Below are 27,972 nucleotides of genomic sequence, written 5' to 3' on the forward strand. Positions count from 1 at the left end.
GTCGCTTTGGATAAAAGCGTCTGCAAAATAAAGTAAAGTACAGTAAAGTAAAATATTGAACTACCCAGTAGTACAGCACGACAAGAACTACATACATCTCACACTTGTTCATAGTTCTCACCACAAGTTATGGGGATAAAGAAACGTGTTATCAAAATGTCCCGTGCATAATGCAGAAAATCATCCATTGGTGTTCCGTTTTTAGAACGTTATCTGCATAATTTACCTAAGAATACATACCATCTCGATGAAAGATAGCGATAAATACAGGCCAGTAATTAGCGACTACACGAACCAGCTTTACTGTTTTATTTGCAGAATACACATCTATATATTAAATATTGAAAGACTCAAGATAGAAATTTGAGTCACAATCTTGATTCCAAGCAAAAGCCTTCCTCAGGTTCCTCATTTGACATTTCTTGTTGTTGGACACTATGGCAAGCCTGTGCAATCACTAAGCCCGTCTCAAACTGAACGTCCCAGACACGTCCCAGCAGCGTAAACATATTCTTGAGTTTATAGAGAGCAGCTATACACTCTACTAATCTACATAATTGACTGAGCAGTTTGTAGAGGCATTGAGGGCGTCAGCGGCACACAAAAGCGAGAGCCATTGTAGCGCCGTGGAACAATTCCTCCTCGCAGGCCTGGTGGTACAGTGCCGGGGGTGCGTGAATGGCCCCGCGGCCCCTGATTAGCGGCCTCACTTCATGAGCAGCACACAGCGCCAGTGGAAGTCAAACAGGACGACAAAAGCGGCGGCCAAGAACGAACCCCCGCCTACCGACGCGGAGATCAAGTCCCTCGCGCTGAAGGGCCTGTTGACGGCTCGCACTGGGGTTCCTGTGTAGATAATGTGTGGAGGGACCGGTTAATTGTTTCGACAAAGGTTTGGCGGCCACCCGGCCACCCCCGGTCCTCTTACCCGTCCTTTGCCCAGTCTCTCAGCACTTTTGGAAGTCAAAGCCTCAAGAATTGATTGGAGAGGGGCGAAAAGTAGTCTCGGCCATCTTCTGCATGGTGTCCAGAGTCAGCCCTCTTGCCAGTGCCCCCTTTGTTATGGTAATTAACCCCACTGCCCTCTTGTTGGAGCAGAGAGAGGGGGCACTCCGGACCACTGGGGAGTCATTAGCATGCTATAACATCCCCATTTCCTTATTCACCCGGGAGGCGCCGGGAGGCCGGAATGCAAGTCTTTGTGTGCACTTTTGTCGTCTTGTTTCTTTATCTTTCATACAGCCACTTGAAGGGGAGAAAGAGGGTGCGGAAAATCTCGGGCTCACCCCCTGAAAGTTTGGAAACTGCTCTGGGGGTGGGTGGTTCATTCAAGGTGGGTGTGTGTGGAAACAATCGGGGGGGAAAAAACAAGCTGAAGTACGGAGAGCACAATCGGGGCTTGGTGTCCGGGCAATCAAAATGCTCGGAGTTCATTTGATTCGCAAATGGGCATTAACCGAAGTCGAGGTCCCACACCGACGTACTTTATCCCGCAGGAGTCCATCCAAATGTAATCGAATTGTTTCCTGAAAGTGTTAGTTCCAGCACTTCAAACTCGAAACACTAGAACTGTTGCTTCTTGTCTTTTTTCTCTTCTGGGGAGGAACTGTCTGAAGAACAGAGACAGGAATAAATCTCTATTTCATCCTCCCAGCCTCTACCTGTTTTTCCTTACCTCTCGCCAACATGGAAATTCCTTTAGAACGCCGTTGTCCATAGGGCTGCCATTTAATTCCAACGAGTCGTGCGAGTTGGAATGGCTGCCGGAATACCCAGGTGTCTCTTGTTGAGCCTCCTTTTCGTCACAGCCGTTCCTATTGAAAGCAAAAGCCCGGAGGATGAGCAAACAGTGTCTTTTTTTTTTTTGTTGTTCTGTACATGCACTTGTGTGGCTTCCTTTAAAAGTCGGTTTCAGGGTGGGCAAATGCTCACGGAAAAGCCGCGTGCTTAGCACAGACCCCGCCCTTCGGATATTTCCCACTCATGCTCCCTCGTGCTAACAGCTTGCTCGACGGTAGCATTTTCTCTTTGGGTTGCCGTTTCTAGGTCAGCCTGTCCAGTAAAATTAAATCGGTACCCCGGCTCAGCGCGGATCAACCAATTAATCTTTCGACTTGAAAGTGGAACAACAAGTCGCGCTTTGAGGGGGAGAAAAGAAAAAAAAAATCCCACGTTTCGCTGAGCTCGACCAAGGGCCCTGGCACTTTTCGCTGAGGTCTTTGTGTGGTCCGCACCGAGGTTGCCTGAAAAAGCGGGGAGGGGGTGTGGTGGTCGGCCGGTTTATTGTGGTGTGAAACTGCCTGGCAGGGCCGGTCTCTCGCACCTCTGCAGAACGGACGCACCGGCCCAAAAACGATCCGGCGTTAAGTGGGAAATTTAGCGTCACGCCCCGCTCTGCACGGCAGCGACACTTAACCACGGTTTGGCTCGTCTCGCCCCCGAACGTTATTCCTTTAGCAGATGCCTTCGCCCGGGCCATTTACTCTTCAGCCTCTCGCAGCTCTCCGCGGTGGCTTTACCAAACACATCAACGGATCCCTTTACATGAATATTTACCCCCGCTCGGCCGCTGGAGCGTGCGCCGGCTTGTGGGTGGCGGAGGAGCTCGGCCGAGGGCTGGTCAGCATCAGCAGGGAGGAGCAGATCTGGACATGGCTGTTAAGTTTCATTGGGCGAGGGGGGGGGGGCGCGGCGTGGCCGGCTATCTGTGGAGCTCATTATTCACATGGTGGGTGGCATGGATGGGGGTTTAAGCCAAAAAAAAAAAAGAAAAAAGTAATACCGTAAGGAAAAGAGGTGTCGTTCCGCAGCCGACCCTCGCTCTGAGGGTCACCGCGTTCCTCAAAAAACAATGACCTCATTCTTCATATTGCATCGACACTTTTTAAAGTGTGCTTGAAGGATTCGCTGAGAACAGGAATAACCCGATGCTTTTAATTTTCCTGGTTCTGAAGAAGGACCATCTTAATCGTACGGGGCACCTAAAATCCCCACGTAACGGATGGGGCCGCATCCCCGGCGGAATGCCTGCACTCTGTCACGGTAGAAATCTGGCGGGGAAGAATTCCCGCGGAGGTTCTCTTCTGCTTATCAGCACCCCCTAAGTTCCCCCAGATAGGCCTGTCCTCCTCTTGGACACGCAGCCTCTCACCCAGACATCTTGCAGATGGTCTCGGGCAGCTCCTCTCAGAATGGCCAGATAATGCCGGACAGGGCCGAGGATGAAATGCTCCTGACATTTTGTTTAGTTGCTCCCTGTCATGAATATCTTCCTTACTGACACTCATATCCAATGGCAGAAGATCATTCCGACTGGGATAAAATGTAATCCAACATCAGTGTATTGTCAGACATATTCTTCTTGCACCTCTGATTGGTGAATAAGGCATTTATTTCTGTAAAGAAGATTGTTTAGAAGATGGTGTTTGCTAGTGTAAGGTCCAAAGCGTCCTCAGGATTTATAGGTATAGATAAAACAAGAAAGAACAGCTTGGTAGTTGTCTGAATCTTGAAGATAATTATTTGAAACGTTTAAAAGGGGAGGGGCCAGATGATTGACAGCTCTCGTATTGTACATTTTGAACATACCTCTTTGCACATCGTTAAAGATTCTGTTTCCTGTTTTTATTTATGCAAACCCCGAGGACGCCTTTGGTCTTTCACTCGTGAACAAGCCCCATGTTCACTGCGTGGCTCTGCGCCCAAGATGTTCCACCTCCTGCTCCCTGTTCATCCCATGCCGCCCACTCGGCAGCCACGAACTGTTAACATTTCCGAAAGTCTTGATTTATTCGCGATCAAAAAGTCATCACTTCTCCCCTAATCCCTGGTCCCATTCCCCCTTGTGCATGTTTAGGCTTAATGCCTTAATCCACAACCATCAAGCGCTGCGCTGCCCTGTGGCACGTTTCAGCTGCTCTATGATAGAAATAAGGTGGCCCGTTCATTCTTTTCTCGAAGCTTCAAAAGCTTCTAATTCACCCCAGCGTTAAACTGTGAACCCACCATAGTTGTAGACGCAGCTCCGCGATAGAAAGCGACTGGCTCGTCACCTCGGAGTCCCTGAACTACGTTATGCATGCCTCCAATAAACCTGCTCCAATAAAACCTCCCTTCTAGCTGGTCTACCACTATGTACCATCCGACCTCTACAACTAATACAAAATGCAGCAGCACGACTAATCTTCAACCTTCCCAAATTCTCCCACACCACCCCTCTGCTACGTTCCCTTCACTGGCTCCCAGTAGCTGCACGCATCAGGTTCAAAATACTGATGCTGGCCTACAAAGCCAAACATGGAGTAGCACCATCCTACCTCACAGCCCTTATTACACCTCGCACTGCACCTCGTATACTCCGAGCCTCCAGTACTGCTCGCCTGGTCCCTCCATCTCTGAAGGTAAAAGGGAAACATTCATCTAGACTCTTCTCCATCTTGGCCCATCGGTGGTGGAATGAACTTCCCATCGAGGTCAGAACAGCTCAGTCACTGAGCACCTTCAAACGACAGCTCAAGACCTTCCTCTTTAAAGAATATTTAGATTAAATTGTAATTTTCTTGTTGTCGAACTTTGTGTACAGAATCTACAACAGAGTGAATTAAATAGATGTATTCATAGTTGGGGTCCTAGTGAACCGGAATTGATCTCTTCATCGATGTAACTTGAAAGCACGTTGTAAGTCGCTCTGGATAAGGGCGTCAGCCAAATGCCGTAAATGTAAATGTAAATGTAAATGCTCTGCCCATATACTGGGGCACCGGGGCCGGGTCTGGCAAAGCACTTTCCCACGTGAGTCCCTTTGGGTGTCCGTCATCCCTCCGAGGCCGCGGTCGTTTCCGTCATCGCCGCTGAAATATTAGGAGCGTTACGGGGCTCGAGTGCGGCTACAGTAAATCACGAGTGACGTTAAACAGGGCCGCGGAGGACTGTGACATTTCCCAGGCGTGTGCCCCAAAAGAAACCACTGCCCCCCCGCTTATCAGCAGCCCAACCTCGTATGATGGATACGTCCTGCCGAGTCCAATGCTCACGTAACGTAAACGCCGCTCGCTGAGCCTCCTTGCCAGACGGGCGGTGGCAGCAGTAATAGTGGGTGCTGTGGGAGTGGGTGTTGTTCGTGCGAGACGTCGGGATCATTAAGAATTAAGTGAACTGGCGGCGATTATGTTTCACGGCAGACAAAAGCCGTTTTTTTTTTTTTTGTCCAGCTCATAAATAACTCAGGCACTTGTGATTGTGGGGCGCATGTATAATTCATAGAGCCCCCCCACCCCACCAGAGCATAGTCACCAAGTCCACCCCCCACGCACATAGACGCGCACACGCGGCGCGCAGTGTTGCCGACTCTCCTTGCCCCGTCTCTTTCTTGCCTGCTCCTCCAAAAATTAATAATTGAGGTGAAACTCCAGGAATGTTTGTCTGATGCCACCTGCGGAGCACTTCAACCCTCTTCTTCTTCTTCTTCTTCTTCTTCTATTTTATCTGAAACAGAGCGCCTTGTTTAAAGTCCACGCTATTTTGCGAGCGGAATTTCCAGGATTCCAGTTCAGTTCTTCCTGTCACAGTCAATATTCATGCAACAGAATTATGAAAGCATTGTTCCTTATATAAGTCGGCATCCTCGCTGCACACGATTGAAAGTGAGTGGGAGATTATTTGTTTAAAAATCCCAAAGTGATGGAGGAGAATTTCAGACCGATGTGACATGGTTATCTACATATTTATTTTTAATATGAAGAGATTGAATCAGTTTTTGGTAAAAATGGATGCAATATCCTGCCCCGCCCCGATGTTTAGTGAATGAAGTGGCCCTGAGTGCGCGGGGTCTAATTATTTCTATAAATCCTGGAAAGATGACGGATTGCAAACACACACGGGGCGGCGCTGACAAGTCACATGGAAAGAAAGTGATGAAAAGCAGACAGTTTCCCTCCCCGAAGGCCTGTTCTGTGACAGTAATGGAGAAATGTGCATTCTGCTCAGAAGCCTGTCATGCCGCCAGCCCGTGGGGAAGGTCCACGGCGGCGGCAGGGCTCATGGAATCCTCGGCAAACACCGCAACCAACACCGAACCCATGGGCGCCTTTGAAGCCCTCGAGGCGACTGGAGTCGAACCGGCGCCGGGGCCTTGATGAAAGACGGAGAGGGCGGGTGCAAGGGGTGGCCGGAGTCGCCCGGCGGAGTCGAGGCATTCCGCTTAATCTGTCTCTCTTTCTCCAACCTCGACGCGCCTGATCCACTCACGCTCACGTGCAAGGCGGGACGGCCGCGCTGCTTCTGCAAACACACACACACACACGCACACACACCTGTGTTGACTCAGGATGAGGGTGAGCTGTGCAGCGCAGCGTAGAAGCTCTATGTGCACACTTGAAGGACGCATACGGAGTGTTTTGTACGTGGAGTAGAAACGTTGGGATAAGTGGACAGGAACATGGGGATTTGCCGGTTGGCGGTGGGCCGGATCTGTTGTTGAAGGCGTTTCTTTATCTGAACTGGCGTATTGCTGCTGTCATATCAGCTTGTAAACATTTGACGAAATTCCAGTTTTCTTTTTATGTCTGATAACCTACCAGATTTGGACATTTTGTCCCCAGTTTATTGGGATTGGCTGCAGTGGATTACGCGGTTATTGCAAGTGGGTGAGAGAGTATATAAGACGTGGGGCCTTTACGACTGTAAAGCAAGTGAAATCATCCGTGTGGATGTGTGGATTGGTAGCAGACATGGTCCTGGGACGTGCCGCCGTGAACGCTGTACTGAGCAGGTAGAGGTATAGTTATACGCCGGTAAAAGGGGCGGGGTTAGTTCCTCCTCCACGAGATACATCGGTTTATTTCTATATAGCCTTCATTCTGGATCTCGTCTATCTGTTTCCGCCCAACTTCCCTGTCCCCTGGTCATGCCTGTCGTGATTGAGGCAAGTTAAATAATAAAAATAAAAATATCTCAAATTTCTTTAATGAAAAAATAAAAACTGTTTATTTCCATGGAACCTGAAGACAAACTTGATGTGACATTTGGAAACACTTCCCATGCACTAGATCGTCCCAGAGGAAGACTTAACCTTATGTTGATGAATATGGAGCAAAAAGGAGAGTATGGGAATATAAATCGCATCCCGCAGTTGTGCATTTCAGGACGTTGCTTTGAGTTCCAGACACTGGAGGAAATTCATCTTATTCATCTTTCCCGCACGAGCCGGGAACACACGCTTGACCGCAGAGTGAATTTGGACGAGAATCAAGCCGACTCCTTTTGATAATGTTGCTGGAAGTGCGGGCCGCGCCGTGAATAAGAATGAGGCGGGGAGCCATCAAGAGTAATGGTGTTTACCTGAAGACCCAGCCCACGGACGGTGGCGGCCTTTAGGAGGAGAGGCGGCCCGATAAATGCGAACGAGCGCAGACGTAATTGAGTCTCCTTGCGGCTGGCGGATCTGGAGGCCGTCCCAGCCGAGAACAGTACCAGGCGCGGCACAATTTACGGCGTCTGATCGCCAAAAGGAGGTTCTCACGTATCGGGACCTCTGCTGGCAGACGACACACTTCATAAATATCCCAGCGCTGCGCGTATCACTCGACACGCAGGCCCGGCGCATTTCTTCCGCCCAGGATCGATCGGCTCTGGTTGGGGGGGGTTACTGGTCTCTTGGGGGTCCGTGATGAATGGGGCGCGTTGTCCTCGGCGGCTCGTGTCTCGCGCGTTGTGCGCGGCGAAGGCGCATTTGTGACCCATTTGGAAGCCGTAAACACGTCACCGAGCGTCGGCCCCACACGTGCTGCCCCGCCTGTGTAATCTCGCTCGCCGCACATGGGTGTGTTGCCCCCCCCCCCCCCCCGTGTGATGCAATTACTCCAGCTGCACGCCTCCTATTATTATGAGCGCGGTGTGCGTGGTGAGGCCTGCAGCGGTTTCTAACGGTAGCGCCTCATGCATCATTAACCAAAGCAAAGCACCTCGACGCCGTTTTTATTCGTACAGTACAGGCCAAAAGTTTGGACACACCTTCACATTCAGTGTGTTTTCTTTATTTTCATTGGTAGATTCTCACTGAAGGCATCAAAACTATGAATGAACACATGTGGAGTTATGTACTTAACAAAAAAAGGTGAAATAGCTGAAAACATGTTTTATATTCTAGTTTCTTTGCTCTGATTACTGCTTTACTGTACATAACTCCACATGTGTTCATTCATAGTTTTGATGCCTTCAGTGAGAATCTACCAACGTAAATGGTCCAGAAAATAAAGAAAACACATTGAATGAGAAGGTGTGTCCAAACTTTTGGCCTTTACTGTATATTTGTGTTGGGAAGTACATGTGTTTTTTAACGACGGGCAAAGAAAATCCTGCCGTGCTTGGTGGACAGCAAGCATTAGGACGTACCCGGCCTCACGAGACTTTCAGGGTTTATTCCAGCGTGAATTGACTTTGTTATGAAGTCAAGGGGGGAGAGTTGGGAGGACTCTGAGCTTCTGTTAGCTCTTTTTTTAGCTACTTTTGGTTCTTCTCAGACCTCCGAAAGTGACTACTCTCTCTCTCTCTCTCTCTCTCTCTACTGTACCCTAAGGGCACTGGCAGACACAGGCATAAAAAAAGAAGAAAAACTCTGGCGTGTTGATATGACGGGATTGAGCTGTAAAGTAATAGGAGACCCTTTTTTTTTTTGATTGATTGATGAGAGCACCTTTGTAATTATACGCCGCTCTTGTGTTTGCTTTGGCAAGACATCTGTTGTCACCCTTCCCTTCTCCCGGTAAAATGTTGCCGTGTGGGTGGGGCCGTGGACGCTCGCTGACAGATTGTCAGTTATCAGCACACCTGTGCTGAGGTTGCAGTAGCGCGCCAACGCCGTGCCACCGCCGTGCCACCGCCGTGCCACCGCCGAGCCTCAAACTCACCTCGCCAATAAAATAAAAAAAAAAAAATGATCCAAACTGGCCAGGCTCTGCCACACGTGTACGCCGTTCCTTAGTTGGAACTCCAGGTTCAGGATGAGGGAGGAAACCAGGCCGGTAAAGAGCTTGCGAAGTTCTGAACACACGTGACTCTGAGGTCTGGAGGGTTGCGAGGCAGCGGCGAGGACCCCAACAGCAGCACGCCGCCGTTCTCTGATTGCGTATGCGAGCCCCGAAGAATTTTTCCCTTTAGGTCTTAGCCACAGGAATGCATAGACACCACCGAGGTGGACCTTTCACCAGGAGAACTGTGTTGATCCACTGGCTTATCTGTGTATCTTTAGTGATTTGTAGGGGGGATTTTGGGGTTTCACCTTGTGAATGTGCTTATGAACGATGCTACTTTATCTTTGTATTGTTCGAACATGGAGCCAGCGTTCGGGTAGGTACGGCTTCTAAAACATGTTGAAACCAAAATATGTGGACGTCAGTATGTTTCCTTCAACGCGAATTTGTATCCACCTTAAACTCGCACTTCTCCCCCAGTGTCTACAAATTGAGGTTGTTTCTCGGAGACTCTGCTGCCATGGATACTGCAGATTCATCTGGATGTCGTAAAATTCTTTATAACTCTGTTCAGCGTTGGGCCCTGTAGATCATCTTTGCCTCCGTAAATCACTGTTGGTTCACCCCGAGTGTGTACCACATCAAGAAGCCTGCTGCGCTTTTTTGCTGTTTTAATTTTTATTTTTTTTTGGAGGGTGGGGGCGTTACGACTGTGAGTGAAGAGCACTTAAATTGGCACGTTGTCCGTCAGAAAGTCTGCACGAATTTGAAAACGGGACAAATTGATCTCAAACCCAAAACAGACATCATAGGCACAGGGTGACAGAACCAGCATACACGGCCTAGCAAAGGTGAGGGTGCTAATTAAAACACAGACGATGTTGTTCAAGGTCCCCTAATACTGTATCTGAAGTCTCTTTCTGAAATTCAGCCTTGGTTCAGAATTACAGCCACTTGGATCCAGTCCCACAACCAGATTTCCCCAGGACGCGCCGTTTCCGTGTCTGTAGCTTTAAATGCTAATGAGGAGGAGAGAGGCGGGACGAGGAGGAGAAATGAAACCGTCCGAGCTGCCGCTCTCTGAACGGTCAAAAGCCCCTTTTACACCTATCGCCATTTCTAGCTGCAGGACTACAGACAGGCTGGAACTCATAGAGGACCTTTAAGAATAGTCCTTGATTTCGGTTTAACAGGAGCCAGGCTTGTGCACCGGCATGCACGCGTCCCACGCCGTCCATTAAATACAAAATTCAATTTTCACTGGAAATGGCATAATAATGACACATCCCCTTAATGAGCAAATGAAAGGGTCATAAACAGCTCCCCCCTTCACTGTAAAAACCATTAAGCCATCATCATTTTTTGTTTTTTTTGTGCCTGCTATTAGACTTCCTTTTATTTATGAACACGCATTTGTAAAATGCTTGGGAACGCCAGGAAAATGTCGCACGGTGCCTCATCTACCTCCAGAGTCAACAATGGAAGCATTGAAAATTGCTAGACCGCACATTTGCATGACATAAGGATCTTGTACTGTGGGTCGACCGTAATGTTAATTTGAAGCAACACTACAACAGCCAGTCTACAACGGCCCAGTACATTGATTTTTCCTCTCATGACTGTAGCCTGGAGCAAGGACAGCGGCCTAATTAAACGGCCTAACCAAGCTGTAACTGTGGCCTGACCAAGTTGTAGCCACCGTATTCCGATTGGCTTGTGCCATACCTATACTACTGTGGCCAGCGAAGCTACGTTTGCGGTGTTAATTTGGCGCTTCAAAAACACGTTAGGAAGCGGAGTCGTTCCATGCGAGCGTTTCGGTGTTTTCATTCCTGATTGTTAGCCAGCGGCCATTTTCCTATCATCACCAACTGAGTAACCATGACCCCCGCCATCTGCACAGGAGGGAATCTGCCACTGCCCATCTGCGCTGACAGGCCCATGCGCCGAGATGGCCCGAGGCGGGAAAAAGCTGGATCGCTTTGGCTGGCCTCTGGTCGATGTGGTTTGGGAGAGGCCCAGCGGCGCACAGGAGCTGGCCAATCACGGGCTCGCCTCGAGCGCGCCGCTAGCCGATCCCTGAGCATTCAGCAGCGGGAAGTCATCCAGCGCGCCGTCACATCTGACCATGCCTTTTTGCTGCGGTGGCATGTGCAGCGTTATTTCATCTTTTATTACATTCACAGTAATTTGATTTGATTTTGGTGCGGGTGAAGAGTCATATTTACAACAAAAGGAATTTATATTTTCTTCACTCCTCTTGTGATATGTTTGGCAGCGTAAGCGGAGTTGTTGTTATGTGCCCCACTTTTATCTTCTGCCCTCTCGAGAAGGAAAAAAAATCCCGTAAATAAGTTCCACGTGTCAGGAGCAGGGAATCCCGGGAACAGGGTGTATCATCCATTAGCCATTCCTTCTGTGTACGACTGGAAACGGTACAGAGAGAAATCGCAGCGTGCATTGCCAGACTGTATCAAGTCCAGACATGAGGAGCGGAGAGGAATCTCTGAGGAACCCTGCCAGCAAATCTCCGACTCGCTCAGATGAACCTGTTTGTCTGTTGGTTCAGACACCCCGCTTCTCTTCACGCGAAGCCCCTGTCTTCTCGGTGAACGTTAGGAAAACGCACCGTGGTTCCCAAGAGTTGCTCTGAAGACTGGTTCGTTCGACATGCTCTTAATGCTGATTTGGGGCAAAGTTGGCGCCCAGAGCCCCCGACTGTAGGTAAATCAGCAGCTGATCGATGGTCATCAGTATCTATACATGGGATGACCGCCACCCCTCTCTGTAAAAGAGACAACCCACGTCGCCCACATGTGCTTAAATTAGTGAACTAATTTAAGATGAAAAAGAAAGTGTATTAGTTTGTTGCTGGGTCACCATGAGCCACCAGAAGGTCACTTTTAAGTAAATTTCCCACTTGTGGGACTAATAAAGAATTCTCCCATCTCTGGATGCTCCGAAACCTTGAGCTCTGGTGTCCCGAAGGTTCATATGTAATTTACGTCTTTTTAATAACCATCAACCACTCAGTAATGCCGTCATCATCCATCGCTCCCATCGAGACAGGAATGTTTTATTCCAGGATAAAGGCGATCGCTCACTTTGTCACTTTGTATTGATCTGCGATGACTAAGTGCACAAGTGGGAGCAAAGACACGGCAAAACGTTCCCCACCAAATAAGATTCCCCTCTCATTTTTGGAGCCTTTCTACCTTTAATTTCTCAAGCGTCCGTAGGGTACCGTGGAAGTGGAAGTGTGAAGGTGTTTGGCAGACTCTCTGGAGGCACCTACCCCACTGTGGCTTGCTGCTTTGATGTGGCTCGGCCTTTGAAGCTCTGACACCCTCTCAGTCTTGTCTCTTGTCTCTCTTGTCTCTCTTGTCTCTCTGTCCCCCACAGTGTCTGGAGCCTTGCAAGGAGTCCTGGGACCTCAACGAGAATCAGTGCCAAGACTTATGCGAGGTATGTCACAGTCGGCTTCCCCTAGCAGGAAAATTCGCTTGAAGGGAAATTATGAGAAAAGGACCCTGAAGTGGAGGCCCTTTCAGCTTAATGGCCGACTGCATTAGGGCAAGTCGGAGCTGCTACCCACCCACCTATCAAACCGTGAGTCACGAGCAGTAATGTAAACAGGGCTGTTCCTGTAACGGGTACCTCTCAGGCCCAACACTCAGTGTTGTGTTTGGCACACCAAAGCGACCTGACATGTTTTTTTCCCTTCGAGTCACGCCTCTTTTCTTTTTTTTTTTTTATTCCCTGCAGACCCTCTTTCCTAAGAAGCACTACGAGTGTCTGACGAGCTGCGAGTTTCTGAAGTCGGTGGAGTCTGTGAAGCAGGGCGACTGCCCCGCCCCGGAGAGGGCCAGTGGCTTTGCGGCGGCCTGCGTGGAGAGCTGCGAAGAAGACTCGGAGTGCTCGGCCGTGAAGAAGTGCTGCTCTAATGGCTGTGGGCACACGTGCCAGCTGCCCAAGAACCTCTACAAAGGTACCGGACACACACGTACAATTGGCCAACCGTACAGTGGGACCATAACCCTACAGAATTAACCTGTAATTAGTGTGTGAACCAGTGGTACCCAAAGTAAGAGGGTGTGGCACTGTTTAAAGCACGTCTTTACACATCTGAATTTTTCCAGGCAAATGCATCCCACATGACAAGAATTGACCAATCAGCTAGATGGAATCCAAAATGGGGCAGTTAGGGGTGCGGCCCCATAATCAGAAGGCTGCCGGTTCGAATCCCGATCCGCCAAGGTGCCACTGACCAAAGCACCGTCCCCACACACTGCTCCCCGGGCGCCTGTCATGGCTGCCCACTGCTCACTCAGGGTGATGGGTTAAATGCAGAGGACAAATTTCACTGTGTGCACCGTGTGCTGTGCTGCTGTGTATCACAAGTGACAATCACTTCACTTTGTTTTTTTTTAAGATCTAACAGTAAGAACTGTGGCAGGGTGTGTGGTTGAATAATATTCTGATCTACAAAAACGGGGTGTTGGAGTTTAGGAACCATTAAATGAAACAAATTCAAGTGCTAACATTCAGAATGTGTCTCTGAATGGCTGTCCAACGTCGGCACCATGATTAACATGCAAGTTGCACCTCATAATAAAAAAGAGGAGGCGCATACAGGCATATTGAGGTGTCGTTTGAAAAGCCTGTGAAAACGCTGTGGTCTGAAGCAGAGCTGCCGTTCTCCATGGTCTCGGCGTACTACAATAGCCCAAGGTCATAACAAGAGATACATGGAAGTGAAGCCAACAGAGGACGAGCTGAATTCGGCTTTGAAGTGTGGCGAGGATGCGGCGAGGATTTGATGAATACATCTGCAGCATTCTCTGAGCGCAGGGCATGCGTCTGGCTTTACCGCAGTCTGTCCCCAGCCTTCATACAGACCAAACCCCCCCCCCCCCCCCAAAAAAAAAACAATGTGATTAGATTGGACGTAAATAGAACTTGTTGTGTCTATTAGGATCAGGTCTGTGCATTTCTCGTCCCTCTCGTCCAGGTTAAATGCGCCTATTGGGTTTGAACTTTCGTCCGCAATGTGCAACGGTTTCATTGTGCGGCTGTGGTTTAGAAAGTGTAATTGCTTCTATGTGTGGGCGCTCCGCTCTCATAACCATGCTGGGGATGATACATAACGCTGGAAACAATTACCAGTTGCGAGCGGGTCGCAATTGAGCATTGCGCAGGGCGAGATCACTCTCAGATGTGCGTGCAGGTGGAGGTCTGAAGCATCCCGGCTCTTCCTGCATGGATTAGCATTTGAAGACACCGAGACAGAAGACCGCATGCTGAGGTCCTGTTCCATCCCAAACTATGCGTGGGGTGGGGTGGGGGGCTTAAATTACGTCTATAGAGTTTCCCAGCTGTAGGACTCGATTGGGTGTTCCTCCAACTCCCAGCCAGTGCTCCTGATGTGGATATACTAATGTCTTCTGATTAGGAGATGGTAAGGCTTATCTCCTCATCTCGGGGCTACGGCAGTGAGATTTCACCAATGGTTCGGGCCCAATTACAACTTCAGGCCTAATTATTTCAACATCAAAAAATGCACCCAGGACGAATGCTGGAATTTCCAGATTTCTGTCCTGGTGTCATTCTCGTTTAACTCATGTCATCTGCATGTGTAATACAAAGATTCCCGTAGATCTTTTTAAAGGTTGAATGTTCGCTGCTGTGGACTGCTTGGTTTATCTGGAAAGAGGCTGTTTAGGGGACAGAAGGTTTTATTTTCTAGGGAGGACCTCCAGCATCACACTACACTGGGGGGTTTCATGGGTTGAAGGAAGCAAAGATGTCAGGTTTCGGTTTGTAGACCTTGTTGTTGTCTTCCAAGCCCCCAAAAATGTACTAAAATAGCAAAAAAATAATTTCATGTCATACGAGCCCAAGCGTTAAGATCTAAGATCGATTCTACCGGAATCATGACGGTGAGGATGAGATGTACATCAGCAGTATGAGTGTTGGACGATGCTGGGTGAACGTGTGGCTTTTGGAGCACAAATCCGGCAAATGTGATTCTTGGAAGGTACAGAACTCCAATAAAGAGCCAAGATGGCACTGTGAATACGATTCTGGGCCAAGCATGTATGCGGTATGCGGCCATGGCCTTTTCTGTTGGGGGAGGAATGCTGCTCTATTGTCATTGTGAGGTGTGATGCACTCAAGCTAGGAAAACCACAGCACAATGGCAGTTACCCCCCCCCCCCCCACACACACACACACACCTTCTCATTCAATGTGTTTTCTTTATTTTCATGACTATTTACGTTGGTAGATTCTCACTGAAGGCATCAAAACTATGAATGAACACATGTGGAGTTATGTACTTAACAACAAAAGGTGAAATAAGTGAAAACATGTTTTATATTCTAGTTTCTTTGCTCTGATTACTGCTTTGCACACTCTTGGCATTCTCTCGATGAGTTTCAAGAGGTCATCACCTGAAATGGTTCTCCAACAGTCTTGAAGGAGTTCCCAGAGGTGTTTAGCACTTGTTAGCCCCTTTGCCTTCACTCTGCGGTCCTGCTCACACCAAACCATCTCGACTGGGTTCAGGTCCGGTGACTGTGGAGGCCAGGTCTCCACCTTTTGTTAAGTACATAACTCCACATATGTTCATTCATAGTTTTGATGCCTTCAGTGAGAATCTAGAATATAAATGGTCATGAGAATAAAAAAAACACATGAATGAGAAGGTGTGTCCAAACAGCATTTACCAGACGCCTTTATCCAGAGCGACTTACAGTCAGTAGTTACAGGGACAGTCCCCCCCTGGAGCAACATAGGGTTAAGTGTCTTGCTCAGGGACACAATGGGATTTGAACCTGGGTCTTCTGGTTCATAGGCGAGTGTGTTACCCACTAGGCTACTACCACCCTATACTTTTGGCCTGTACTGTACGAGTTAACTCCCCAATGCTACCAGTTGTGGAAGATATCAACGGCAGTGGCTTGTCAAGAGTTTTACTGCCCTCTCGCAGCAGAGTTCAAAACCACTCCCTTGTGGGGTTGTGGTGCACGCATTGCCGCCTTATGCAACGAAACGTGCTGCTCTGTAGCTAATCAACCAACTACCATCAAATCCTTAGTGATTTATACAGACGTTCGTCCAGCCCCTCCTGTACACTTCTTAAAGTCTCCATTTCCATGTTATTAAACCAGCAGACTGTTTCTCAGTCGGCAGGTCACCGTATCTCAGCAGTAATAAATTGAGTGGAGAAAGTTGATCTTTCATAGTGGAAGATTTTTCTTTAAACCCTTTGCAAAATAAATCTATAATTTACGACACAGGGACACATTTATTATAGTTTAGGAGGGAGGAACAATGAAACCAGTGGAGATTGCAATTGCACTGACAGAGGAGAGCTCTTAACCCCAAATACTCCAGATAGTACACATAAACTTAATTTGTCCTCCTTAAAAGGTATTTGGCCATACGTTTGTTCCTTCCAAAAGGTTACGAAAGGGCTCGTCTCCACGGTGATTTAAAGTCTTTGTGCGTTTGCTGCCTAGATCAGTAATGCCAGTCAATGCGAAGAGTCTTGTCGTTCTTTCAGGTGCCCCTCTGAAGCCAAGGAAGGACTTGGTGTTTCTGGAGCTTCCCTCGGGCCAGCTGGAGGTCCGATGGTCCTCGAAATTCAACATCTCAGTGGAGCCGGTTCTGTACGTGGTTCAGCGCAGATGGAACTTTGGCATACACCCCAGTGAGGACGACGCTACAGAGTGGCAAACTGTTGCACAGGTAAATGCCAACAAGGCGCAACACCTTTTTACTGTTGATATTAGGAAATAGAAATTTTGTTTAGATTGTACATGCAAGCTGACACCACCATTTTTGTTTATAGACTTTTTCAAATATCTTATATTTGGCCCGTTACGGTATTTTTTTTTTATTAACACCAGTTAAAGAGGGCTTTTCCCGTGCTTGGTTTAAAACATCAGGCAATCAGATGTAGCAGGAAACATGTGACCTGTGACTTTGACCTCTAACCTTCCCGGGCCATTGCTGTCTTCCCATCTGTCCTGTAGACTACAGAGGAGCGAGTCCAACTGGCGGACATCAGAGCCAGCAGATGGTACCAGTTCCGAGTGGCCGCTGTCAATGTCCATGGAACCCGTGGCTTTACTGCCCCCAGCAAGCATTTCCGCTCGTCCAAAGGTTAGTGTGTCTGGGTGGCCCTGCTTTGATTGTCAGTTTCTGTCATCCTGGTCTTGACACCTAATCCCCTTTAGGTTTACAGTTAAGACCCTGCAACAGGTGGAACCTCTGCAAAAGGGGTTTTAAAACAAGGACTTCTCCAGTGCCCAAGTATAGCCCATACCCCAAAAATGTCCCCGCGCCTCGTGTCAAATGCCATTCTCCTCTAATCCACCAGTGTCTGCAGAGAAAATGGCAGAAGCCAATTATTTATCGTCAGCGGCTCAAATATAGTTTAAAATGCCATGCACTCTTCACGTGACATTAACGCTGAGCCTACCTGGCTTTTACTGCACACGGTGACACAACTTCGCCTGAGAGATTTACGATGAGCCAAACACAAACTATAATTCACTGGGATGGCCTGGATAGGAGCACCGATTGGGTCTCGCATGCGGATGAGGGATGGCACGGCTGTTTTTTGTTGTTTTTTTTATTTTTTTATTATTATTTCTCAGCGTAGCAACCAGGGATTCATTTACCTCCACAGAGGTGGGGTTTCCCCTCTTTACCGTCATATAAAATGTAATATGTTTGAATTAGTGGTTTATATTGCAGGTTTCAGATACATGTAAGGACTGTCTGTGTGCCAAGAGGCATGAGGTAAGGCGCCCTGCTTCTGATCTCTGCCAGAGATTAGTAGTTAGGAGAGGCTGAAGCTTCACTTCTCTGAACGCATTAAATGTGGAGCGACACTCGGAGCGGCCTCGAGCACGGCCGCACATGGTATTTGTTTAAGCCTGAGCGCTCGCTGCGCCGTTCCCACACGCGGCAGGTACATAAATTCGATGTTACATTTAGAATTTGTTTAGTTTGGAATAGATTCTCAATGTGCAATACGCTCTGAAAAAGAAAGGCTTAATTTAGAAGAGACAAGTGCTTTCTGTAGGGGTGTAGCGATTCACAGAATTCATGATGCAATTTGATATGGTGGCGTCATGGTTTGGTGCCGTTTTATTTTGCGTCTATCTGGGCTCCAGTTTGGCTGCATGTGCAAGCAGAAATCTTTGCACCTAAACATTTCACATAGGACATAGCATAAATAGGCTGTTTTTCACAGGCATGGTAACAAAATTAAAATGATTGCCAGTAAAAGCATGAATGGATGTTATGTTTACTGTCTGCATGCTACATGATGCACAGACTGCAGGAAAATAACATATTTTTTAAACAATGTGCAATGGAAAAAAAAAAAAAGTTTTACCAGTGCTGTCAATGTAAAACGTTTGTCTGCAGCCATTTCTGAGAAGAATGTAAAATGTAAATAGATCATTTGACCATAACAGCATTACATGGTTTAGCACCCATCAGTGTGCAATTTTCAATATTTCATTTAGATGAATTCATTTTGAAATGTCTTAAAGGCACTGTATGTTTTGAATGATGCAACATCTGTAAAGTGGACACACTTTGTAACTGGGTTTTGAATGTAGTTATAATGCACCGCATATAATGCACCACAAATAGATTCAATCACAGTTAAATTAAGTCATGCAATGAGTCCGAGGTGCAGCAACAGCTGATATCCACATGTTTACCCACGCCGGCCCTTTGCATGTCTGCCTGGGATGGAGCCGCCTTATATGAACTGCAATAATGGGAAGAGTCACTCATGTAAGATGAAGGGCCTCTGAAGATGAGAGAACATCTTAAATCAGTCAGGGCAGCACAGACACGCTGACTGATTGCGCTCGCTGCCTCTGACATGATGAGACCAATAGAATTGATGAGCATGTCAGGACGTTGTTATTTATGTAACGCACACAAGCATCATCTGATATCAATTTCACACTGACATAATTTGTATGGGCGATTTGCGGAAAACATTGGTGGCTTATTTATCTCGAGTGGGCAGCATTAGCGGACTCTCGGAGGCCACGCGTCCAATCGGCCTCGCAGGCGGCCCAAATGTGTTTCAGGTGGGCGCAGACACGGCAAGGTGAGCCGGCCGCCTCCTAGCTGGCGTCACTTTCTCATTAAAGCGCTCAATCCACACCCCCACACCCCCCCGTCCAGCGATGACTGCACCGGACTGACATCACCGGTCAGGCGGGCTGTGCTCGCGGCAGCCGGCAGCAATTCCCCGCTCTGTCCATCTGTCTGAGAACCTGGGCGAAGATGAAGCCTAACACATGCCTGTTTATACAGGCCGGTCAGGTACAGAGCAGACCCTAAAACAGAGCAGAATTGTACATGGCCCTGATTGCCGGTAATGTCGGTGTCAAACCAGTGTAAATGTGACATACTGCAAGGTTTCATTGCAATTCCATGTGCCCTCTTATGTTATTATGCCATTATTACTTTGACCGCTGCAATTTGCAGCATCTGCGTTTCCTTTCCTGTTTCAAACTGTTGCTGATAACTTTACAGTGCAGCAAACAACCCAGAACCATGAATTTACTACATATGTGTTCTCATTCTGAACCTTTTTGAGTTAGTCAGAATTGATTGTGTTAGAATTTTGTCATACATGTTAACATGTTTGACTGTCAGAAATAGGGCTAAATCTGACGTCACAAAGTCCCAAACTGGGCTGGGCGGTCTGCACATGTTCTTCAACTCCCTCTGTGGATTGTGAGCCAAAAGTGATGACTTTGTTGGATCACCATATATTTTGCCTTCGAATAACACCAAAGCCAAATGGGCTAATGTGCATCTAAATAGCAAACTAAGTGGTTTGTGCATTAGATATGAAATGTACACAGCTGTAAAGCTGTCCAGTTCAGCATGGTACCAGTTTGCCACCAGCTAAACCGTTAGTCAGTGGTTTAGGTGATAGGTCAATGGGAAAAGGTGCAGAACTACGCCAAAATCACCAACTATCATATACATTTCATCCCATACAGTAAAAGTATGGTTGTCCATGTTGATCTGGAACCATAGAACTGTATGGAAAAATAGTGATTGTTTTGGACCCTCTTTCCACAGATCCCTCAGCACCACCAAGCCCATCCAACCTGAAGGTCACCAACATAACTTTAGGTGCTGACGGTCTTGTTATGGTTCGCCTCAACTGGACCCTTCCAGAGGAACCAGACATCCCCATCCACCACTATAAAGTTTTCTGGAGCTGGACGGTTCCTGGCAAGTCTGCGGTGCCGGCCAAGAAGAAGAGGAGAAAGACCACCAGCGGGGTAATCCTCTCTCTGTCTGGCTAATGTGTTGGCGGGTGGTTAACACCCAACGCCTGGGCGGGACAGCTTGCAGTGTGAACATCTCAGATTCAGTCTTCAAGCTGTGCAGCCGTAAATAAGGAACAGTTGTAGAAAGGAACAAATGAAAATCCAAAATTGAGCAGCTCTCTGATTACGTAAACTCGAACACAGACCATTGTGGCTTTAGTGCCATTCACTATTTACTTTTTAAATGCTCCTTTCTTATATAACCTCTTAATTTTTGAAGGCTAATAGGAGCCATTGTCTTTTGTTTACCGCGAGGTAGCTTGCGTGGGACGTGCAACAGCGTCGTTTGGACGCGCTGCGTCTCTTCCTGTTCTAATCTGTCTTTTCTTTAAAGCTCCGCTTTTATAGATTTTATGCGCCAGGCCAGCAGTTTTATTTTATACATTCATTTGTTATGAAGCCGCCTCGCATCTTAGCCCGGATTTGTCTTTTTTTTTTTCCTGCATAATAACAATTTGCAGATGTGTCACTCGGAGAAAGGAGATGCATATTGGCATGCACCGCTGCCCTCTACTTCACGTGCTTGCAGAGAGACCCGCTGATAGCGGAATGCTGAAACAAGCACTGTCAATAACCGAAGCCAATCAAACGCATGCTGTTAGAGGAATGCTAAAACCAAAACACTAGGGGTTGATAACACAGTCCATCCCACTGGGTCCAAACAGAAGGGCAATTCTCGCCATGTCAGTTAACGCACACAACATGTGCTTCCAATAACTCGGCTTCCCAAAGGCCAGGGTTTGGTTCCAGAGTCAATTGGGTTGGGTGACACCGCCTGGCCACAGTCTGGCTTGGTGGGACCCCTCTGTGATCTTTGTTTCTGTGCTCCGCCACAGGCCAGGAACGCAGTGGACCTAGAGGGGCTGGACGCCAACTGCAGCTACACGGTGGAGCTGCAGGCGGTGACATACTGGGGTCAGGTGCGTCTGAAGAGTCCCAAAGCCACCCTCGCCTTTAGCCTGGCCCAGAGCAATGATTCAAGTACGTACTGCTCCCACCCTAGTGTTTTTTTTTTCTTATATTTCTACCTAGTATGCCTTGGGTGAATGATCTGGGAAAACCTTGTGTCATTACTCGCTAGCGGTTATTGAATAATTGTGTATTTGAAGGGCAATTCTCTGGCTTTTAACAGTAGCCAGAGCTGCCAAAAATGTTCTCACCGTACCACTGTCAAAACATCAACGCTCCTTTGTTTGAATTCCACATTGTGGTAGATGTTTATTGTCCTTTGATAGGTTATTTAATAAGAACCAGAAACCCTCTCACAGGAAAAATAAAAACTAACATTTCTTTCACTGGCACATTTGTACTAACAGAATCGGCATCCAAGGCAAAGAAAGAGGAGGGTCCCACTGTCAGCTCGGCAGTAAGCAAACGGCCGATGAACGCACTGGAGGTGGGAACGCCCTTCTATCAAGATGGCCAGCTGCAAGTCCGCATCTACTGGAAAAAGAGGGGAGGTACGAATCGATTCACATTACAATCAGGATTCTTTCTCTACTGATAACATATCCATTCATACGTTCCAAAAAGGTTTTCAGTTTTGTAACAGGGCTAGGTCAGCAGTTACGCTCACAAAACTCCTATAGATGGTAGGTGTGAAGCCAAATCCAAATTGAGAAAAGCATGAAGAACACAGCATGCACTGAAAAAAAAGGCGTTTGTGTGAAGTTGTGTAAACGCAAAATGTGTCGAGATGCCATTGTCTTGATTTGGTTCTTTTTTTTCAATGCTGGTTTGCTAAAGTAATTTGATGACAAGTCTTGAGGTTCACAAATCTTGTGCGTTAAACAAGTTCTTTTGTCACTACTTATTCTGTAGGGAAATGGCAAAAGCGTCCGACACAGGATTTACTTAACAATTCAACTGCACAGAATCCATGCTGTGTGTTGCGAGATACATGATTGCTTCATGCCAAAACAGTCAAAAATTCACAAAAAAAACCTCACACACGCACACACACATAACTGCTGCAACTGCTGAGACCAAGGGCACGTTTTTCAAACCGGTGTTAAGCCTGGGCCTTGTTCACTCGAGTTATGTTAAACACATCTTCAGGATTTACTCGAATAAACTGGGAAAAAGAGAAAGGAAACACACATGTTTATGCTGATTTATGCATATGACTTACAGTTCCAGTTTGAAAATAGTTCCCCCAATGTCTGCAGCAGTCAAATAGAGTTCTTGAATTGAGAATCGATTTTAGAATCAAAGTGAAAATGAAATCATGAGATTTTCAGTCAGTCACAACTCCATGTCACCACCAGTTCACAGCAAGGCTTGGTGATGCTTTTAAATCATTAGCAACATCTCATAGTATGGCCCATACTATGAGAAGGTGGGGCAGTGGTGGCCTAGCGGTTAAGGAAGCGACCCCGTAATCAGAAGGTTGCCGGATCGAATCCCGATCCGCCAAGGTGCCACTGAGGTGACACTGAGCAAGGCACCGTCCCCACACACTGCTCCCCGGGCGCCTGTCATGGTTGCCCACTGCTCACAAAGGGTGTTGGTTAAAAGCAGAGGATACATTTCGTTGTGTCACCGTGTGCTGTGCCACAGTGTTTCACAATGACAATCACTTCACTTTCACTTTATTTTCACTAGTATGTTAGGAGGAAGTGTAAATGTGCACACCAGGTTGCATTTGCTAGAGAACAATGAACACGTGCCAGAGTTGGACCTACACAAGACTTTACTTTTTTAGATTCCCTTTGCACGAGGCAGTCCTACATGGTAGTGTTGAAACAGTCAATTTTGTTTTACAAGACTTGACGTCATGACCCAGGAACACTGGATGGTACACAGAAGGGTTAAAGAGCAAAATTCTCCCGCCCAGCAGTGAACATACCACAGGCCTGCATTACTAGCAGAGTGGAAATGCAGAAACCTTGAAAGGCGCGCTCCAAGGGTAGCCTGTCAAGTCCCATTCAGTGGCGTATGTTATGTTAGTAATATATGTCATCACCCAAGCCAAACTCCACATAACGGAGTCAAGAATGTGCATGCGTGGGGGGGCGGCGGCGGGGGGAGGGCTGGCTTTCGTGATGGAGTGGCCTTCTGCTGAATCCTAATGAGGCAAATTCTTCCTCGTCTGGAGTAGTTAGCTGGACTAGACGCAGCTCTCGACCTTGAGCGATTGTGACGTTTTCAGACCCGGAGTGTTATGAATTTATGATGCCGGCTCCATTTCCTGGTCGAGGATGGAATGAACTTCCACGGCTGGCGCGGATCCTAATGCGCCTGAAAAAAAAGTCTTCGGCCCCCCGTACTACAATGGGCCAGCAGCTGTCCTGGCCGGCTAATCCCTGGACGGGCAGGATCGGGTGTCCCCACCAGCTCCTGGCGTTCTGTCTGAGGAGCAGGTTCACTCCGTGCTGATTACAGCGCTCACTCATCCTATGGCACTTAAACGACCCGCTGCAGCCTCCTTCCTGCTGTCGCCGGCCTTTCCTGAAGCGTCTCTCAGCGTTGGCCAGTGAAATAGCGCAGGGACAAGTCGGTGGTCCTCAAAAGTCCGGCCATAAATCATCGGCCACGGACGCCAGCCTGTGTTCCTTCTTCTCTTTCAGGCCCATTTCCGTGTCCCTCCCATTGCTAGTGCGTACTTCTTCCCTTCCGTCAGCCAGGCTTTACATATCTTGCCCCCCCCCCTATTTTTCCCCCCTTGCCCATAATTCCTCTTTTCTGCTTCCAGAATGCTTGCAGCTTCTGTGTGCCAGATCCGTGTCTAAGCCTTCAAAGGGCTCCTTTTATCTCCCAACCGCAATCTAGGCTCCTGCCAAGGGCTAACACGGCGTAACTCAATTATTAATTTGAGAAGTATAATTTCACATCCAAACGGCACAGCTTGATGAATAATAAACTCTGCAAATAACACGGGGCATTGCGAGCATAAACAGCCCTGATTATCCCCACTACTGTTCAGCAATAACCCAACGCGGAGGGAATCAAGTCATGTAAGGCCATGCCTCGCTGCGATGTTTAATGGGAAATTTTAGCCCGTCTCTTTGACTCTTGCTTGATAGAGTTTATTAAGGTGTCCACGATTCTACCAGAATATCCACATATCCATAAAGCAGAGAATTTGCGAATCACATTGAACAGAATCCTAGTTTGAACAAACTGAATGAAATGGAGTTTAATGCTAAAATATATGCAGGGCGTGCGGAGGATTCCGGAAAATATATATTATCACAGAGCATTTGTGGAATAAAGGATCACCTGTCAGATACTTGTGTTTGGAATCATTTTCTTATTTGTTTCAGACCCTCTTGTGAGTCGTTATCACGTCCAGTGGGTTCCCGAATTCTGTAGCCACAATGAAACCAAAGGACCAGAGAAATCTTTCACTCACGTAAGTAGAACCAATAAATGACCCAAGCTTTTTTCCCGTCATAACGAGGCACAGCATGCACCCGGAAGCCCCATAATGTCTCTATAAAGCTGGCAAGGCGGTGAAACATGTTTTTTTTTTTTTTATTGTGACTCTGTGTGGCCAAACGCAGTATGCTTGACAATAAAAAAACATTTGCTAAATCAATGTTTCCGGGAACCAAGATGAAACTTTTCCTCTGAAGTGCCCCCAGCCCCCCCGGGGCGCGGGTGGCCGGGCTGGAGCTCGTTTCGGGGGCTGTTTGGCCTCAGGCTGATGGAGGATGGCAGTGGCCTGGTGATCAACACATTCTTTAGGGAGCCCCGCTCCGGTTGCTAGGAAATGCACATCCTTTTTCTATAGACGGCTGCGAGGACATTCAAAGGCAGGCTTGTCTCCTTACATTTGGCATGAATGCCGTGCCTCGCTCAAATTCAGCCAGGTCTGCTCCATATCAGGGAGTTACAATATGCCCCATCCCCCCAGGCTCTGCAGACATGGGTATGAAACAAAAGCGTTCTGGTGCGTTGCAGTAACGTTCTTAAGCAACCACGGCTCAGTTCACATATTAGAAATGAACTGCAGAGCCCAAAGACCCAGTCCGTGCAGTAGAGCTAGAACGTCCTACAATAGAACATTCTACAATAATGCTAAGGCCAGTTGATAGCATTCAGCAGAAAATCACGTTCCATTTTGAAAATCAGTGGCTTGTTTAGCAGCGTCTCACCGAGTGTTGAATTACCCTCCTTACTCCTCCTGACCTGCGAGTGCTGAAAAATGTGTTTCTTGGCTTAGGAGAACTACATCAACCTCCCAAGCCTGCTGTTCTCCTGCAAGTACAAAGTGACCGTTCACATGATGAAGTCGAAGAGACGCTCCAAGGACGAGACAACCACTTTCTTCACGCCATCCTGCACCACGATCCGGAGCAAGAGCCTCAAACCCATCCACTGCCCTGGGGAAGGAGCCTGTAAGGAACCTTGGCATTTCTGAAAAACATAATCATGGTTTCTGACATCTGTGTGAAACGAACTGGGGCTACATCATTGAAGAAATTGTGCCAAAGACAACGGTCAACTGCTCTATGATATGCAAATTTGCGAGAGGAACCTCGACCAATGCCTGGATAAAATTCAGAATGCATTAGAATGAGTGCTCCATTATGAATGCCTTCTCTGTGAAGTTTGGCCAATTGCATATTGTAACATTTAAAAATGGCTGGATGCAATTTATCAAATTATTTTTCACTTCAGCACAATTTTGACACAGTGTCTGAGGTCACCCTGTCAGCTTAAATATATCAGACCCGGAGGTGCTTTACAATCATTCCTGAATGAACAAATTTTCGGTTTTATGCTATAAAATGTTGAGCAGAAAGGCTCTAAAACGTGAAATTCTGTAGTTACAGGAACGTCTAAAGTGACAACCAAACCTGAGAACCTTACTGCTTCCTTCTCCATCCATGAGGGCAACATCACCGGCAACTTCCTGTGGAAGGTGTCGCGGCCGCAGTCGCACCAGCGCATCACAGGCTTCCAGGTCACGTGGGCGGAGGTCACGACGGAAAGCCGGCAAAACAGCCTGCCCAACAGCATCATCTCCCAGTCCCAGATTCTGCCCCCGGTAGGTCTTTAAGCCGCAGGTCACTGTCCCCTCGAGTGTGTTATGTCTGTGCGGTGACAAAAGAGGAAGCGTTTCACGCATCGCCTGTCAGCAGGGTGAGATCTGAGGCTCCCGTCACCCTCCACGGGCCGCCACCCGCATCGACAACAGCCCGGCCCGTCTGCGCCACCCAACGAGATCTCATTCTGTTTGTCCCACACAACAAGAGAGACGTGGAGATCGCCTGTCGAAGAGAAGTGTGTGCCGGGTTTTCATTCCAACCCTGTTCCTCTTTCAGGACCATAACCTGCTTGTGGTTTCCAACCTAAGGCCAACAACGTTCTACAGGCTGGAAGTGCAGGTCATAACAACGGGAGGGGAGGGTCCCGCTACCATTAAGACCTTTCAGACGCCCAGCGTGTTGCCGGCCCTTCAGCACCGTAAGCACATGCTACTCATCTTTTTCACTTATAAAAGACTCGTCTCCTGCTGTACTTCAGCGCGGTTGGGTTTCAGGCACGTAAACATGGAATACCAGAGGGCTTTTTTATTAAATAAAATCTGATGGGTCGGGGCACAGCATTGGGACCCGATGACAGCCATACATCACATATTCTCCAACCAAAGGTATTACATTGACATTGCGGTAAATCCAAACCTGTGGCAGCCCAAATTCTATATAAATAAGCCAAATATTTCTCCATGCTGCAAATGTCAGATTCCTCTCAATGTTAATGCTGGGTAAGCCAAATTGACATTTATTGAAAAATGACCTTAATGTTCTTCAACCATTACCATAATAATGCAGCCGAAAATCTTGCTGGGCATCCACATACTCTGACCTCATAGCGTATTTCAGTTATTAGTGACTATTAGTAAGGAATTGAATGATATATCCACCCTCCTGTTGTCACAGCGGGCCTTCGCCATGATAAAATCTCTGTCTCTCTCTCGCCGCTCGCTGCTTTAAATCGAAACCTCAAGTGTATGAAGTGGCGAGAGGAAACGCAGGAACACGTCCCTCTGGCATTCATACACGTACACATGGCATTCATAACCGTAACGTGTCGCTGTGCTCTTCAGGGCCCAGGCTCAGGCAGCACCACCAGAAGCCGCTAGCGCAGAAGCAATGAAGAACGGCGACCCGGCCGGCTCGGCGGAACCGGCGCCGGTGACTCTGGCCAACCCTCATCTCCCCCGGCCGGGCCTCCAGAAACCCAGCAGGCGGGAAAGAACAGAACCTGCTGCCTCGGTCCCCGTGGTCCTGCTCACAGGCTGGGAGTGGCTCGGCGCTGTCAGCGACAACTTCTTTTGTAAAGAGATTTTTAATTCCGCAACCCCCCCCCCCCCCCCCCCCCCCCCCCCCCCCCCCCCCGCGCTACTTTTTCATTTCTTTCTCTTTCATTGTGTGTGTTCTTTTTTTTTTTTGGGAAACGTGGATATACCCAGCACAACAAGGCACGGTCAATAACTACAACTGAAAAAACTACTTCTCCATTTTTCGGTCCATGCATGTGTCCAACTGTGATTGTAAAAAAAAAAAGAAGAACTGTCTAACATTGTGCCCATGGAGGCATTAAATTAACTCCGAACTCTGAATAAGGGCAGAAGCGGAAACGGGAAACGGACACCACCAGAC

At 47.8% G+C, this 27,972-nt stretch overlaps 1 protein-coding gene across 2 annotated transcripts in view; it reads left to right on the plus strand.

Moving 5' to 3' along the window:
• The window catches only part of anos1 (anosmin 1), a 34,823-nt gene extending 7,145 nt beyond the window's left edge, over positions 1-27,678 (plus strand). For both annotated transcript variants that reach the window (XM_028991235.1, XM_028991236.1), the window contains 12 exons: positions 12,372-12,434; positions 12,735-12,957; positions 16,537-16,721; positions 17,009-17,138; positions 20,106-20,311; positions 21,196-21,340; positions 21,676-21,819; positions 24,625-24,713; positions 25,527-25,701; positions 26,134-26,354; positions 26,632-26,773; positions 27,417-27,678. In XM_028991235.1, the coding sequence (XP_028847068.1) occupies positions 12,372-12,434; positions 12,735-12,957; positions 16,537-16,721; positions 17,009-17,138; positions 20,106-20,311; positions 21,196-21,340; positions 21,676-21,819; positions 24,625-24,713; positions 25,527-25,701; positions 26,134-26,354; positions 26,632-26,773; positions 27,417-27,466 (1,773 nt within the window). In that variant the 3' untranslated portion in view covers positions 27,467-27,678. The remainder of the gene's footprint in view (positions 1-12,371; positions 12,435-12,734; positions 12,958-16,536; positions 16,722-17,008; positions 17,139-20,105; positions 20,312-21,195; positions 21,341-21,675; positions 21,820-24,624; positions 24,714-25,526; positions 25,702-26,133; positions 26,355-26,631; positions 26,774-27,416) is intronic.
• Positions 27,679-27,972: the final 294 nt, after the last annotated feature.

This window comes from Denticeps clupeoides, chromosome 9 (genome assembly GCF_900700375.1).
Source record: "Denticeps clupeoides chromosome 9, fDenClu1.1, whole genome shotgun sequence".
NCBI lineage: Eukaryota > Metazoa > Chordata > Actinopteri > Clupeiformes > Denticipitidae > Denticeps > Denticeps clupeoides.